This window comes from Arvicanthis niloticus, chromosome 10, assembly GCF_011762505.2.
Source record: "Arvicanthis niloticus isolate mArvNil1 chromosome 10, mArvNil1.pat.X, whole genome shotgun sequence".
Lineage (NCBI taxonomy): Eukaryota > Metazoa > Chordata > Mammalia > Rodentia > Muridae > Arvicanthis > Arvicanthis niloticus.
Genome location: NC_047667.1, coordinates 72,849,556 through 72,867,912, shown reverse-complemented (window position 1 = coordinate 72,867,912; position 18,357 = coordinate 72,849,556). Strand labels below are relative to the sequence as shown.

The 18,357-nt window shown below is 37.2% G+C and overlaps 1 protein-coding gene across 1 annotated transcript; it reads left to right on the top strand.

The window, feature by feature from the left end:
* The first annotated feature begins 3,198 nt into the window (after nt 1–3,198).
* On the top strand, nt 3,199–17,698 carry Serpinb2 (serpin family B member 2). The gene is made up of 8 exons (XM_034513218.2): nt 3,199–3,339; nt 7,265–7,441; nt 10,809–10,928; nt 13,125–13,256; nt 13,685–13,802; nt 14,083–14,225; nt 14,853–15,017; nt 16,608–17,698. The coding sequence occupies exons 2-8, from the start codon at nt 7,274–7,276 to the stop codon at nt 17,010–17,012; spliced, it is 1,251 nt and encodes a 416-aa protein (XP_034369109.1). The 5' UTR covers nt 3,199–3,339; nt 7,265–7,273; the 3' UTR covers nt 17,013–17,698.
* The last annotated feature ends 659 nt before the right edge of the window (nt 17,699–18,357 follow it).

Below are 18,357 nucleotides of genomic sequence, written 5' to 3'. Positions count from 1 at the left end.
ACTGTGATTTTAGGTTATGAAAAGTTATTTATTTAACAGTAGAAAGGGACTCTCTGCAATTGGGCTTTTGTGGCTAAGGGCCTATTAACCAGGCTCCTGCTGCTGTGCTCTGGCTGATCACCTATGATTTGAATGCTCCCTTCAGATTTACAGATTTTTCTGGTGTAAAACTCCTTTCTGCTAGTGCTGTCTCTCTCCCAGAGTTTGGAGTAGACTGTCTTAGGTTGGATCTTAGTTCTGCCCTGAGTCCCAAGCTCCTCTGCTTTTTCAGGCAGATGTGGGCACACTATTCAAGGTTTTGCTAACCCTTTCTGTGATCTTACCCGTTTCCTCTCTATCCTTATGGGGTTTTTCTTCTGTGTGGCTTTGTTTTCCTTCGCCTCGACTTTTCTTTCAAAGTATGTCTTATCAATCCCATTTTCTCCTCCCTAGGACAATATTGGTGTGAGTCAATTTCATTTTTGTTTCTTTATTATCTTTTACACTTTTCTAATTGTATGCTATGTGAAAGGTTTTCTTTGTTAAGCTAGATCTGTGAGATTGTACTAATGCAGATGAGAAGGCCACCTGTAAAGCTGATCAGCAGCCATTGCCGGTTCATGCAATGGCACCCTTACTATACAAGGCGCTGTGTAGCAAATACTGGGCAAGCATTGTCTCATCTGTTCTTCATCTGTCATATGTGTATATATGACATATATATATATATATATATATATATATATATATATATATATGTGTGTGTGTGTGTGTGTGTGTGTGTGTGTGTATACATGTGTTTGTATAACAATGCTTAGCATAAGTGCATATAATAATCTCACATGACATTAATAAGAGAAACTGGAGGTTAAGTGGTTCAGCGTGCTGGTTTGGAGGAGCTCTGATATCAAGAGTATGATTTGACATCTGAAAACAATATCAGCCTTGCTCTCTGGATAACATGGCTACAGCTTCTTCTGGTATCACATAGTCATTTAATCAAAGTGACTGACATGGCAGTGGATGGTGGTATAGGGCATGGACATTTTCCTTAAATTTTCCCTTCTCATCTGGATCAACTTTTGTTTTGTTTTCTAAGAATATATCCCCCCCCCCAATGCTCCCAGAATTCATAAACTAGAACAGAGGTTATCCCTTGAGGTCAAGGAGTAGCTGAATAATATACAAATGAAGTGAAGGGAATGGATGCAGAAGAGGCTTGCTTGTTATCAAGTAATTATCACTCCCAGCCTGTGGTATTGTTATGAAAGTAATGCTTACGAAGAGTGAGAGATAGGTGCATGATTATACAACTAGAAAGTGGACAAAGGGGAACTTCAAACATCTTTCACAGTCTTTCAGAATCCCCATTCTTATGCACCACACCACAGGGCCTTTCTAGAGAGATTTAGCACTTACCTCAACAACAAGCCACTTTATGCTCCATAGTATTCTTACTCATATAGGTTAATCAAATTACCTATCTAGGGATAGAAGCCCAAGTTTGAGGGAGCAGCTAGGATAAGCTTGATTATTGTACTGTGGGCTCAATTCTAAATGGTGCAGTTGTAATTAGAAGTTCACTGAGGCTTATAGGAATCAGAATAAGCTTCAAGTCCTAAGGTCTAGAAGTCAGAGATTTGGACCAGTGGGGAAAAACAATGATGCCTCTCTTGAGGGAAGGAACCCAAGTGTAATAAATAAAGATGAGAAATAGCCTAACGTGAAAAAGGAGTGAAACAAAGTGTGGGTAAAGTCTAGGTGCATCTGACATGTTTAGGAAACAGAGCTCCTGATATGGAGATGGGGAAGGGTTGATAAAACATTTAGCTGGATGCACAGACACACCAGTTGGTGCTATCTAGGGGACTGAAACCAAAAAGGGAACGAGCCCACCAGCTGAGTATCTACAGGGAGAAAAAACAAAACGCAGCTTGTAAAGAGTACATATCAGCCCAAAATGCACCCCTTGGTTTAAGGAAATAGTCTAAAGAGTTGAAAGACTGTCCTTGCTGGTAGGTATGTAGTTATTTTGATTATGGGATCTGAGGTCTTCCATGAGTTAAAGAGTGACTTTGTTCTTGACTTCCAGGCAGATACAGAAGAACATGCCTTTTGTACTATTTCTCCTCTAACACTAAGGTTCTAAGTTGCTCTGCTCTTCTGTGACCAGAGACTGAAGTATCCAGGCAAGTTAAGAGTGAAGTCTGGCTCTGTGGAAACAGACAGAGAGAAGAGCTCACACTGTCTCCATCTCTGCTCTCAGTCTCCCTGACATTTGTGGTTGTCATCTCAACTCTCCAGTCAAAGGCATGGAGTCCCCAATGCATGCTGGGGAGAAGTGTGGCACTTTTCATGTTTTTGTGTCTGTGCTTTTTCATAGAAATGTACAATTAAGAAATGAGCAGTGATCTGGTAGATGTGTTTACAATTCTGACAGTATGACCATGTTTCAATTCATATTACATTTAGCTGTGTATAATTTTTGTCTATTTTTAATCAACATTTTTGTGTTTTTAGAAATTTGGTGATTTTTCCAAAATGAGTGTACAAGATTACAATTAGCATGTATGAATTTCTGTCAATTATAAGTCAACGTAACCAGTAAGCTGTTATTGTTTAAAGTAGGTTAAGACCGATGGTGTGATTAAGGGCATATGAAATGTTCTTTGAGTGTATCTTGAGACAGTAGGTTAGAGCTGACCACAGAATTATTTCAGGTTATTATTTCTGAGAAAATCATAGTTTAAAAATGATTATTAAATTAGAAAAATCAAGTGTGTTTTTTTCTCTTTCCTCTTTTGTGGAGGTTCTTTGGATTCTCTGTAGATCCAAAAAGAAAAAAAGACCGTGTCCTTTACTGTAAAGACTCCCACACATGGTGTCTGTCCAAAGGTAAAGTGAGTGTCATGAAATCCATGCCATCATTGAGTGCCAGGAGAAAGGAGGGAGACACAAATGTGAGTGGTGCAGATTACAGCTAGTAGATTTAAATTGGAAATTGCTAAATTCCTGAATTTTTGAATGACATCATACTCTCTAGTTGTTCCTTAAACTGAACATTACAAGCAAGCATTTCTTTTCTAATGATGACTTTATGACTAAAATGTTGAATCATACAAAGAATACAAATTAAAAGGTTAAAAGAAAGAACTGTGTGGGAGGCGCAGAGCCTTATAAAAGCAGTCATTACCTTGTCCACACTGTGCCAGCTTTCCGAGGAGCATTTCCTGTGTGTCAGCCGCTCAGGCGATAAGGAGGTAACAGTGTTTCAGCAATTCCCCTGACCATCTCTAGTGAATCCAGGGCTTCCTTCTTCTCCCTTCATAGCAGTATTTACTATATTGAGCTGTGTAGAAGGTGAGTAAAGAAATGGAACCATGTGTTCTTTTTCAATTGCTTAACTAAAGATATTTTGGTTTAAGACTTAAATTAAATTTATGACTGCTTAACTTTGAGTCTCAGAAGGTAACAAATACCTATGTATCACTAGCCAAACTGAAATTGAAATGTACATTTATTGGAGTTTCAATGCTAATATTATTGAACAGATTGTGTAATATGTATGTTTTAGATTACCTATTGGTTTGGTATAAAATTAGACATAAGTAACTACAAATATTAAAATGTTTATACTTCAACTATTAAAATAAGGCATTGCATATATTTGTTTAAATGTAATTTATTATAATTTATGTATATTTATAAATATGTGAAGTTCAATTTTCACCTATAATTAACAGCCTGAAACTATAAAAATTAAGGAACAATTTTTGGGTCAGGAGAATCCAGTATCAAAATGTATTTATTTAACCTAATTCTATAATGGATCAATTCTGTGAAAGAGAAATATCAAGTAAATTAGCTAATGGGTGAACCAAGCTAACAATTTAATCTGTAGCAAGTAGATAATTATTCATTACAAAAACTATCAACTAAAATACTGGTCCCAGTTTGTTTTATTTTTGATGGTATATTTCCTTGTCATTACTGCCTTACCTTAGTTTTCACTGAGTTTTGAAAACAATTTAAAAACATTTTTATTCTATGATTACACACACTAAAAATGTTTGAAATGCTGCAGAAAAAAATCCAATTTAACATCCAGGTCTATTGCAGAGAGAGGGTGTAGCAGGTGGTGAGTCTATGGTACCTCCCAAATTCATCAGCTCTGCCAAGTTTCACCAGTGCATTTGCCAAACTTGAATTGCAGGAACCAACAGAAAGAGGAGCGAGCCTCACCCAGTAGACAATTTCCATGTATTCATCCTAATGTTAATAATAGTGTCATATTTGGAAGCATATGGAGTTGTATGCCTTATTAAACTATCATCATGCTACAACCTCATCCTATCCAAATGTAAGATGTAAACTTGGCAAAGAGTCAGGGACTACTATGTGGATATGTATACAAGCTTGAAGCTTTCAAATATTGTTTGAGTACTTTGTAGGAAAAGCCCAGACACTGAAATTAATTATCTCTGCAATAATTACCTCTTGACATTTTCATTATTATAGCAGAAATCCCAAAGGAGATGGGATATGTGATTATTCCCATTAAACAAAATGTGGCAGAAGTAATTAGGTAATTGCAGTAAAGACACCCAACTATCATTTTTATGTAAATGTAATTAACAACACATCATTTAAAAATAGAATTCCAGAACAAGGTTTGTTGCTCAGATGGTGAAGTGCTTTCCTAGCATGCATGATGCCCCATATTCAATTCCTAGCACTATGTAAATCAGACTGTGTTGCACAGACATGTAATCTCTGCTCTTGGGAGGCAGACAAAGGAGGATCTGAAGTTCAAGATCATCCCTGGCTACATGTTGAGTTCAAGGTCCACCTCTCTAATACAAAATAACTCAGGTTGTTTAGTTCAATGGTTTTCTTTATTGGTAGAACTGGGGATCTGAGCACAGACCACAGAACAACTCAGATACGTTCTCAGACTGAGATGAATTCATAAAGGAGTAAATAGATCTGGAACTATTTCACTCCATTTAGTAACGTTTTATTTTCTGTCAAGTTACCCGAAGTCCTAGTTTAGTATCACCTGCCCCTTCTGTGGATTGTCTTGACTCTTACGTTTTCCTAATGCTAAAGAATGACTACAGATTGTTTCACAGATTTGTGAAAAGGAGACATCAGAATGCACTCTCCTGGAGCTGATATTCTCCTGGTGCTGATCCCCTATTTGAATTTTAACATAGAAACAGAAGAATATTTTATTCATAATTTTAAGGAAATGTTCTAAGGAAACCTTTACATGAAGTCTTATCATCATACCTTTAAGTCACTGGAGGATAAGTTAATTTCTGAACTACTTGCCTTAATCAGACATCTGTGGTCAAAGAAGAAAGAAAGCAAAACTGTTTTCTTTTAAATTAATAACCTTTCAAGGAGCAACGCAGGCATGCTTCTTTCTTGTTGTTTTTTTTAAATTTTCCCTTTCTAGTATTTCTCAAAATATCAATTTCATAACTCTGACAGTCATAGTGAAGCCTTGCATCAGCACTGGAAGGATTCAACCACCTGGAAGTCAATAGATTTCCTGCGGCAGATTCCAGCCTGTATGTTGGTGACATTACAGTGAACTATGGGACTTCAGAAAAGTTGTTTAAGCTCCAGAAGCTTTTAAATATGACCTGTAAAGCAGTCAGTCATATCCACCCTGTAGAGTCACAGAAAAAGTTAAACAAAAGTGCTGGTGCAACACACAAGCCTGGTGACATAAATTCCATCCCTAGAACCCATGTTGATATGGAAGAAGAAAGCTGGCTCCATAAAGTTGTCCTATGACTGCCACGTGCCCCCCGCCTATGACACGTGCACTTTTGCTCACACTTATGTGCCCCCGGCTCCAACACATAGGGATAAATTAAATGAAGAGGCAAAGAAATGGAAAAGTATTCAAGAAGCACAATTTAATTTACTTTAATTTGTCTTTACAAGATGCAATAGCATTTTGTTATAAATGACAACTTTTGGTGCAAATTCTTCTCTCTTCCACAGCACTTCTGTAGACAGTCAAGACAGTAGCTAAAGTCTTGCTTCATCCAGGGAATTCCCCACTAGTCTCCAGTTCTAGAAACTCTCCCAGAAAGTTTACAAAGAGCTGAGTGTCATCATTGTTTGGTATATTTATTTATTTATTTCAATAATTATAGGTTATTTTAGATGATGATGAAAGAAAAATAGACAGCTAGGAAAATGGTGTTTACCTAACATCCTTTCACACATACACACCCTTTGGTGTGTCCAAGCATCCAGCTGCACACAGGGCTTTAAGTCATGAAAGGTGTGCCTGTCCTTTATTTTTAGATAGCTACAAATTAAGCATATTGTGTGTCTCCTACACATTGGATTATCCCTGATTTCCTGTGAGCACTTGGGTTTGTGTGACAGGAGAGGAAGGTACTAAAGTGAATTTCCCAGTCCACAGAAAATCATTCTAGAGCAAGGCTGGGCCATGAGTGGTGAGTATATTGTGGGGGTGGTAGGATCTGGGTGCCTACACCAACACTCAAGCAAGTCTATACACTTAAAAAAAATAGAGAAGTTAAAGACTGATGGACTCACCCGAACCCAACAAGAATGTGTACAAGTGGCATCCATTTGGATGTGTGTATAATATTCTGCATATGTACATATTTGTGTGTTGTGTGGGTATGTGTGATATGACTATGTATGAAACACGGAGGTTGAGAGTGACCCTGGAGGTTACCTTCCTGGCGTTCATTTCCCCTCCCACTCTTTGATATTGATAGCATGATCAGCTAGCTTTTGCTTAACAGTAGTTTCTTCCTTTGTACAGAATTATAAGTCCTCTTCTTTGTAGGATTTCAGTGAAGGTTAAATGATTATAGAAGTAGACTGTCTAGTACAGTTTAGTGTCTATGGTCTGCTGGATCTCAGTGTAGACAGTAAGAATTCAATGGATGTTATTGTTAGTACTGTTCTTTTTATTAAATGACTATCACAAAGTGTCATTCCTCATAATTCTGATCACAGTATCTCAGGATTGGCTACATAGTTTTCAGAGTCTGGGGAAAGTGCAGGGTTTCCTGTATAAAATGATTCAGATTTCCAGATGGTAATGGGGAACATTCTGTCTGGGTACAGTGAGCTGCACCGGGTTCACGACTGCGAGCAGTTCTCACCTTCCCTCATTTTGTTCCAAGGAGAAAGTCAGAAAGGGAGCTTCAGGCAGGGTACTGTGTGTATTACTCTGCTGACTTCACCATCATACAGAACTTTTCTCTCCCCACTTCCTTTCTAGATTGAAACAATGGAAGAACTTTCCATGGCAAACACCATGTTTGCGCTCAATCTCCTTAAGCAGATAGAAAAATCGAACGCTACCCAGAACATCTTTCTCTCTCCCTGGAGCATCTCGTCTACATTGGCCATAGTTTTCCTCGGTGCCGGAGCTAACACTGAACAGCAGATGGCCAAGGTAAGTTTGCTTTAAACCTCCCGACAGAACCACGTGTTTTTTGAATAGAATGGTAGACTTGCTCCTGCTTTCTGCTCAGTTCATATTCACCACAGGAATGGTGGCATGATCATCGTCACCAGTCATTACAATATGGACTCAGTAAGTTTAAACTTATAAAAGATCCAAACCAGGAAACTAGTCTACTACAAACAGAAGAAAAATAGCAATATCTTTACAAGGATGAAAACAACTACCAACAAAATCTTTCTCTAAATCATATCGTGCTTAGATTTTCAGAGCAAATGTTTTTCATACTTTACTTCAGTTGGTTTCAGATCAAATATTATTGCACAGATGAGATCATTGGCATTGTGTTCCCAAGAGCACTCATGGACTCCCGACTTGAGCTGAGGCTCCCGCTTAGCAGTCTGCCACTGTGGGCAGGGCTTCTTCCCCTTTATAAATATGTTTCCTGTTGGTTTCAAGCCAGGGTCACAAAGAAGAAAACAAGCACACACAGAGATGCATAGTTAGATACAGCTTTAATGGACGTCCCTACATTTTCCAACTGTGAAGCTATCTCTATACAGTGGGACTGGATACTCTAGACACCCAGGCTTCGAAACAGTGTGGAGAGCATGTGAAGTATCATTGTCTGAGATGTATGTGTCAAGCTTTCCATTTCCTTCCTTGATGAATGGACAGATTCACACAGGGTGCTCCTTCCCAGACCTCAGAACTACTTAAAATACAGACTGCAACACACCTGAAGACTCATACACTGTGTTTAAATTTCATTTCTCATGTTGCTGTTACTTGTTCTGTCAGAGACCTGAAAGTGGAAACCATATAATTAAAATTTCATTGCTTTCACATGCATGCAATTATTAACAATATATGTTTTGAGTACAAGCATTGCATTGTGCTTCAGTCACATCAAAATGCCACTGGCTCCTTCCTGCTTTCCCACCAGAATGTATGTGAGCATAAATACATTCTTCCCAGGAACATAGTGAGCCACTTTGAGCGTGCCTTTTTTTTCAAGTACAAAGTTTCACTGAGACAACACGAACCAATCGCACTGCAGGTCTGAAAGTAGATAAATTCTTCTGTCTGCCTGTGGCCGTTTAAATATCATATCTTACAACAAAACTCAGTTGTTCAACTCTGATGGTAGTGGAGTTGGACAGCATCCCCTTTGTTTTCTCTGCCTTGAAAAAACATTGTAAACCACATTTTACCTTAGGTAACATTAGTGATTTTAACTTTTAATATAGCTAGACCACAAATCTCACATGAAGATCTGAGTTCCTCTGGAATACTAAAAAGTGATTTTGATCTACTAGAAGAAAAATTCATCTAGTGCTCATTCTAGACAGAGACAGATTTATTAACTCAAGAAACTTCTTTCAGAATGTGAGACTATGCAATTTTCTTATAACTTCACTACATGAAGAGATTTTATAATTCAAGTGCTAACTTTTATTTAGTTTCTAAATAAAAAATTTTTTCTTTAATTTAGGGAAGAAGCATGGGCTATAACACCTGGCCTATCTGGGTTTCCTGCTTTTCTCCTAGATTAATTATCTAGATTCATTAGGTCAAGGAGAGATGTGATTTATGTGATAAATGTTACCATTGCCCTCAGCTAAGTGTATAAGGGCACTGAAATCCTCTGAGTCTCAGTTTTCTCATCTATAAAGTGGGAAAGCATTTAGAAACTAATCATACTAATAGTTAAATCTTATTAATTCTAATTCTTATAAATGACCTTTTTGAATACAGCTCAGGAACTTACATAAAACTCAGTATCCTGTGCTATGGATGCAATGATTATCATACCCATTTTATAGATAAGATAAGTAGGATATCAATTTGGAAAATGGTGAGCTAGAAGATGTAATATTGTTATACCAGAAGAAGGAAACAGAATAAAGTGGGAAATCCCCTAGACACCACAAGGCTACAGGAGATCGGTTTGAAGGCAAGAGATGTTTGTCAGCTCTATGTTTAGAGTGAGTCTGTGATTCTTTCCCAACAAGGCTACCTTTTTGAACCCCTGCACGGGCCAGAATCACCTCACATTCAAATTTGGGAGAGACACTGCCCCCAGTGAGGCAGTGTCTCTACTGGTATACATAGAAGCTCTCTTGCTCCACAGGAAAAATCTCAATTTAAGCGGCAATTGTTTTTGAAAGTAGGAAAAGCAGAAAATCTGTATAGGAAATAATCCTTCTTTGAAAGGCAGGGGTAGGAAGGGTGGGAAGGGAGAGAAGTAATGACATATGACTCTGGGAGCCAAGAAAAAAATACCCTAAACACCAACATCTTTCCTTCTTGTCTAGAAGGCTCACTATCAGTTGCCTAGTTCATTACAAAGCTCTAATTACCAGCCTAATTTACAAGTTGGTTTCTTCTTCACTACGGGCCTCATGAGGAAGTGCTTCAGGGTTAGAGGTCCCCAAAGATATTAGAGGTAGGAGGCCCCAGGATTATAAGCCTGGAAGAATAAGCTGAGTCGGTGACAGTTTTGTGGCAAAGGACTTGATCTAACTTTGCAGAGGACAGTCTCTACCCACCAATTTTACAGGGCTGTATGAAACTTCATACTTACAGTGACAGAGATTCAGTGTATCAGATACCTGTAAATTGCCCCCAACACAGATATTAATTTCTCTCTATGTGTACTTATAGTGCATGTGAATATCTTATGTTGGGTGATTCTTGTTAATATTATGTGATCCATATTCATGCTAATGCTCACTATGGCTTCTAATTTTCTTCAGCTTAAAATGTAAAGTAGGAAAAACCACTTCAGAGAAGAGTTAGTGAGCTACTTCTATTGTTTTATTTAAAAATTAAAAGCTAAAAACTAAAAATAAAGTATTAAATATTGGTGCTTTTCAACACAATTTGTGGACTCTATAAAATTTGAATAATTCAGAGTAGATGTTATAAATTATCTCATAATAAAATTGATTTCTACAATGTCCACCATAGAAGCTAGAATCAAATACTCCATGGATTTTTATGATACAGGAGTGCCCATGTTTCTTTTCTACATACAAAGGCAGAGAACCAGACATAGTACCATCTAGTTCAGTGTTTCTCAAATTTCTTGCAGTCTTTTAATATAGTTCCTCATGTTGTGGTGACCCCAACTATAATTTTTTCACTACTTGATAACTGTAACTTTACTAGTTATGAACTGTAATGAAAAAATATTTGTGTTTTCTGATGGTCTTCGGTCATCCCTGTGAGAAGATTTTCAACTCCTGAAGGGGTCATAACCCACAGGTTGAGAAATGCTAAACTAGTGATTCCTGAACCTTGAAGTGAAGTAATTTTCTATGACTCTCATCATTCCTCCTGATTCTGATTGCAGGTGCTGCAGTTTAACAAAATTGGCAACTATGACATCACCACAGGAAACCCAGAGAACTTCCGTGGCTGTGATTTCGAACAACAGATAAAGAGGGACAATTATCCTAGTGCTATTTTACAGGTACCTGGCTTGGGTCTTCATATTTCTTTTGTATTCTATCTATTGTCTCAAAGTCATAGTGTTGTACTTAGAAGAAATGTAAGTTATCCCATCCATAGATAAAACACTCAGACTTGATGCTGTGATAAATATCCTTAGGGCATCCAATAACGAGGCACAATTCAGAAGACGTGATAACTTTTTTATTATGGTTGTTTTCAATTCTATCACAGTCTTCTGCCATATATATGCCATATATATACAACTGCCATATATATACAAAACTATATATGTGTGTGTATGAATTATACATATATATGTGTGTGTATACTATACATATATATGTATATATGTGTATATATTATGTATTCTTAAAATGCTTTTGGTATGTAACAAAATAATTTGGGTTTTTATATCCATAAGTATGGATGGGAATTTCATAAGGGGAAGAGAGGATAAGAAATAATGAAGCATAACCCTGGTGACCTCATGAGATTCCAATAACAACACCATCTACTTATAATCTCTTATCTATCTATCTATCTATCTATCTATCTATCTATCTATCTATTATCAATCATCCATCTATCCATACACTCACCCATCTACCTATCTATGAATAATCTGTCATCTATCTAGCTGTCATTTGTTGTTTACATGCATCTACCTACTCTATAGCTATCACCTATTTTTATCTACCTAATAATTATTATATTAATTATCAACTATTTACCTGCTTATATATACCTATTACTTCTATCTATCATCTATCTATTATCTATCTATCTATCTATCTATCTATCTATCTATCTATCTATCTATCATCTGTCTACCTACCTATCTATTACCTACCTACTACCAACTTATTATCTATCCATCCATCTTTCTAATCTATTACAGGTAGGATATGTATTTGTCTATTTATTATCTATTGTATAAAGTAATACCTTTTTCATATCCTATGTCCTTAAAGATCAACAGCCTAGTTACATTAGAGAAACTGTCTAAGAATAAGCTTTTGGTAACTAATTTATACAACCATGCCCATGATTAGATTATAAGGATATGTAGCCTGAATTTTCTTTCCTGGATATCTTGGTACTCCATTCACCTATCACTTTATATTCTGTGGGATAAATTAGATAGAAAAAGCCCCCATGATGTCTTCTGAAACACCATAGACTTCAGTCTTGCATTTTAGCTAAGTTGATGTTGAGTGAGCCAGTCCATCACACCACTTATAGAGCCAAGTTGAGCATTTGATTTCTTATTTGTTTTGTGAATCTTAAAGCTCTGGTTATTCTACTGTAGAGGCTACCTTATAAAATGGGAACCTATTAAGGCTAAATACATTTTGGTAACATTTCACTAGAGTTTCATTGAGAACTTCGTAACTAGGAGATAAAAATTATACATATGTTGGGAACATAAAGATATATATATATGTGTGTGTGTATGTATAATATATTTCACTATATATTGTGAAATAATTATCACAAAGTAAAGCATTGTCTACACATACAATCACTTGTGTGTGTGTGTGTGTGTATGTGTGAATAACACCATTTAAACACATCTTTATCATAAACCTCAAAATAGTGCAGTCTCACTAACGATAAATGTTATACGATACTTTAGAGCCTCTGAGTGTGGTTTTTGTAATATAATAAACATTCTTTAGAAACACTGTAATTTACAAGCTTCCAAGGAACCTGAATTTCTTTTGGGCAGTGGAATTCCTTATTTCTAATGGAATCTAATCTATAGACATAGCAGGATTCTAAACTAATTAAAATGTACCTTTAGAGCCTTATAGCACACCATCTGTATACACATTTCTGTTTCTGTTTTGTTGGTGGTGGTAGTGGTGTTTTTGTTTGTTTTACTTGTTGAGTTTTTGTTTTGTTTTGCTTTGTCTTTTTTGTTTGTTGTCTTTGTTTTTTGATGAGGTATTCAAACAGGCTTGGGTTGAAGTCATTGTGCTGCTAGGATGGGCCTTGAACTCAGGTTTTGTGTCTCTGCCTCTGCTGGGATCATAGATGGGAACCATCACTGACGTCTTTTTGAACAGCATTCTTATAAAAATCTTCCTCTGGTGGACTAGAAAAACGTGCATGAGTACAGTATTTTGTTGTTGTGTTGAGAAAATGTTATTTCATTAGGATACTTTTGTTAATAGTACTGTGTTATAAATGAAAATTTCTTTCTTTTATTAAGACACAAGCAAGAGATAAAGTCCATTCAGCCTTCTCCTCTCTCAGCTCAACAATCAACACACCACGCTTGGGAGATTATGTATTAGAGAGTGCAAACAAGCTATTTGGAGAGAAGTCTGCAAGATTCAAAGAAGTAAGTGAAGCTTGTCACTAGAAGGGCTGGTTCCAAAGTCAGCAGAGTTCTCAGGTTCAAAGCACTGCTCCACAATTTCTGGTAGCAGACTCAGAATTGTGAGTGGGCTTTAAAGTGATTAGCTGACTGTCTCTTCCACCCCATGCAAAAATCAGCAAATGATCCGACTGATATTCTCCTTTATTCCCCAAGCTATTTCTTTGTTCTTAGTCTTTAATGCAAAGGACAGCTGGAGCTAGGGTGGGGGTTGGGGTGGGTATGTGGGGGTAGGAGGCTGGAGTGCTGGCTGCAGACACTATTCCCTGGACCTGCACCTGCCATCTCAGTTCCCATTTTCTCTATGTCTCACTAGTTTTGTTGGAGCTTGTAATTTGTCACTCCATCCTTTATCCACACATTTGGTGTTTTTTTCTTTCTTTGTTTTAAAGGAATACATAAAACTCTGTAAGAAATATTACTCAACAGAACCAGAAGTAGTAGACTTCCTTGAATGTGCAGAAGAAGCTAGGAAAAAGATTAATTCTTGGGTCAAGACTCAAACGAAAGGTAAAGCTTTGGAATTTTTTCTTTCTTTCTTTTTTTCTACATGGAAAACTTTGGTTTTTCTTTTTAAACCTTTCTTGACTTTCACCCTCATTCCCTTTAAATTTGCCCAATCAATTATCCTTCACCTCCTTCTGGGTTGAACAAACCTAAGAGTACTGAAAAACTTTGGAACATAATATAAAAAGAAGTGAAAATCTTTCCAGATACTATAAAAAATATTCTTTAAATGCAATGTTTATACATTTTATTATAAAATGTCAATATGTGTTGTTTTCTGGAGGTGAGATTCCAAACCTGCTACCTGAAGGCTCTGTAGATGAAGACACCAAGATGGTGCTGGTGAATGCTATCTACTTCAAAGGAAAGTGGAAAACTCCATTTCAGAAGAAACTTAATGGGCTTTACCCTTTTCGTGTGAACTCGGTATGAGACAAGATGCACTTTCTTAACATGTATTTAAGCCTTTACAAAGGATACAGAAAACTTAGAGACTATTTATTGATTTTCTTACAACTTGCTAGTTACAGCTTATGAATATTGGGCACTGATTCTTTCATGCTACTGAGTATACCCAATAGTTTTCTAAGAGTCGACATGGATAGAAACAAAGACCATGGTTTTATAATTCTAAGCCTGGACTTAGATGTTGGTTCTACATTTATATCATGAACATCATCCATGTGTTCTGTTTTTTATCTTTAAATCTAGAATAATGCCTAGTTCAAAGGCTTGTGCAAATATTCAATAAGATTTATTTAAGTTCTTGACTCATTTTAGGTATTATTATTATTATATTGTTATTATTATTACTATTATCTTACAAATCATTGTTTATAAAGTTAAAAAAAAATCCATGAGAATCCATGAGAAAAATCCATAAGCTTGAGTAGTTGAGAAATCAATAATATACAAATAATTTGCTTTGTTGACTGAAGAAAACACATTTCCTTTTTAGCATTGAAGCAGAAATCATTTAGTGTTTTAGTTTTGGTGTAAATATCTTAAACATCTGAGAACTGACTTTCATATTTTACTCTACAACAATGTTAGCTTGAGAGCATACCTGTCCAGATGATGTTCCTCCGTGAAAAGCTGAACATCGGATACATAAAGGACCTGAAGACTCAGATCCTAGAACTTCCATACATTGGAAACACCAGTATGTTCCTGTTGCTTCCTGATGAGATTGAAGATGCGACTACTGGCTTGGAATTGGTAATGCACTACAATTTCAAATCCGCCATCAAGCTTTCCTTTGCTCAAAATGAGCATCTATGACATGGAAATGGTGTATAATTTGTTACAGAAATCAATGAGTCTGTTGATAATACAAGTGCTATGTCACAAAATTTCAAAATCTGAAACTTACATCATTTATGCTACCATCTTACAAAATTTTTCCAGTTCATTAAAATTTAAGAACAGTAAATTCATTTAATTATTGCTTTTTATGTTTTAAGATTATAATTCCATCTTTCTTTCTTTTTCCTCTCTTCAACCCTTTCTTATACCTTTATTTGCTGTCTTTCAAACACATGGCCTATTTCTTCATTAATTGTTTCATGCATTCTATATCTATCTATATCTATATATCTTATCTACATATCTATATCTATATCTATATACCTATCTGTATCTGTATCTATCTATACCATCTATATATTTATCTATCTGTATCTACATCATCTATATATCTATATCCATAGATAGATTTTGACACACATATGTAGTCTTAAATACAGCTTGCTCATTCTGCATAATGTTACAGGTATATATGTTTGGGGGCTGACCCTTTGGTCTTAGATCAGTGTACTCTTCCCTAAGGAGGAGCATTTCTGGTGTTCTCAGCGTTCTTAGCTGCCTATAGTTCTTTGTGTAGGGTTGAGGTCTCACTTTTTTGAACTCTTTTTTTACACTTTATTAGTTGTTTGAGAATCTCGTACGTGTCTACGATGTGCCTTGATCAGATCCGCTCCTTCCTCCTGCCACAGCAGCTGCTTCCATAACTTCTCACCACTTTTCTGATCAACTTCACATGTTCGTTTTTACACTCCACTGAGTCTGCTATGTGCTGACTGAGTGTGCATGGATACCTGACTATCCACTGCAGCAGGGGCAAGCTATTAGGAGCTGCATCCATGAGAAAATCCAACTCTCCCATCCATAGTAGCCACTAGTGATTTTTGGACATGTCAGGGCCACTGTATATATGAATTCACAGAATGTGTGAGTTCAAACACAAGGGCTACAAAAGATCAAGCCCCTACCCCTAAAACAGTATGTATAGTAGAGGGGCTCATGAAGCCCCATTTCTGAGGAACAATTGACAATACACACACACACACACACGAAGCAGAGATTCAGTATGTAGCCATTGAGCTGGCCTAGAATAGTCCAGGGTGGCCTTGAATCTACAGATTCACAGAGATCCACCTACTTCGTCCTCCTGAGTAGAAGATTTAAAGGCATGCACCACTATACTCAGCTTTGTATTTTATTTTTTAAATATTATTTGTTATTATTTTATGTTTATGGCTATATTGCCTGCATGAATGTCTTTATACCCCATGTGTGCAGTGTTCATGGAGGTTAGAATAAGGTATTGGATCCCTTGAGATTGAAGCTACTTATGGTTGTGAGCTGCCATGTGGGTGCCTGGAATCAACCATGGCTCCCTGGAGGAGCCAATGCTCTTAACTACTGAGCCCTTTCTCCAGCCACTCAGCGAGTGATCTTTAACACTAGGCTTTGAGCTGCTTCTCTCTCGCTCAAATTCACCTTTTGTTTGTTCTTTCTACTTTGCAGCTCGAACGTGAAATAAACTTCGCCAACTTCAACAAGTGGATCAGCAAAGACACACTGGCTGAAGATGATGTTGTGGTCTACATTCCCAAGTTCAAACTGGCACAAAGCTATGGACTCAAGCCCATTCTTCAAAGCATGGGCATGGAGGATGCCTTCGCCATGGGCAAGGCCAACTTCTCAGGGATGTCCGAGAGGAGTGACCTTTTTCTTTCTGAGGTGTTCCATCAAGCCAGCGTGGATGTGAGCGAGGAGGGCACTGTGGCAGCTGGCGGGACTGGGGCAGTTATGACAGGGAGAACTGGTCATGGTGGCCCACAGTTCGTGGCTGACCACCCCTTCCTTTTCTTTATCATTAACACACTGACCCACACAATACTGTTTGTCGGTAGGTTCTCCTCACCCTAAAAGGGGAAGACCTTATTTCCATGTTAGGTTTTCTAGCCTGAGCTGTAAGCCTCAAAATTGCTCCTTCAAGTGCCAAAAGTTTAACTACTTTCCTCCACATTTTTATACTTCTGCTATACACTAAATACAAACCTAAAAGCAACTGTACGACAGTCTGCGATGCTTACAGTGTAACTCCATTAATGATTTTGTTTCCTAAAATCAGACGATGTCTGTTCAGTTCATCCTTGTTACTGCTTTGTCTTTGTAACTTTAGTTTTTACAGTGTTATTTATTATTTATGTAATGCTTGTTTTTACAAATTGTTGTCCTCTGTCTGTTTAATGAAACTGTAACACTACAGAAGCAGATAATCAGATAATTTTCTATTTAAAGAAAAAGCAGCCACTTAATCTAATAATGAAGGAAAATTATGAGTCTTCCATGCTTTCCCATGATAATCACCCAGAAAAAAACACTTAACAAAAGACAACAACATGCCATATCTCTATCATTGTATATCATATGTACATATCTGCAACTCATCTATAACTAGGACTACATCATAAGTAAGCATGCTTCCTTACCCAATGCTATTTGTTGTTCTCCATTAGGTATGTAGAGCATAATACCTATAAATCCTTGTTTGTTAGTTATCTTTCCATCACTGTAACAAAATATCTGAGATAATAAAGTTCAAAGATTGATTTTGGCTTGTTGTTTTATAAACTTCAGTCCAAGGTTGATAGGCTGGTTTTTCCATGCATTGTGAGACCTATGCTGGCTTGCCGTGGTTTGTCCAGGAGTGAGCCATTTAATCTAACAGTCTCCTTGATTGATGGTTGATGTAGAAGGGTCTAAACCACTGTGGATGATGCCAGTCCTGGACAGGTGGTCCTGGCTTCTTTAAGAAAGCAGAAAAAGCAAGGCAGCAAGCAGCCCTCCTCCATGTCTTCTGCCTCAGCCCGGCTTCAGGGTTTTGGCCTGCTTTAGTACCTTCTCTAGACTGTGATATGGAATTATAAGCTGAAATCAACCCCTCCTTTCCCATGTTGTTTTGGTTTACAGGTTATATCATAGCAAGAGAAACCCTAAGTAAGACAGGTGTTGTCTTATTCACTGTTGCATTTTTATGAAGACACACCATAACCAAGGGAACTCCTACAAATGAAAGCATTTAACTGGGCTTGCTTATAGTTTCAAAGAAGTAGTCCATTATCATCATAGAGAGAGTATGGTGGCAGGCACGCTGCTGGAGTGGGAACTGTGAGCTTTACATCTTGATCCACAGGACAGGTAGAGAGAAAGAGATACACTGAGCTTCTAAGCCCATCCCCAGTCCCACAAGGTCATACCTTCTAATCCT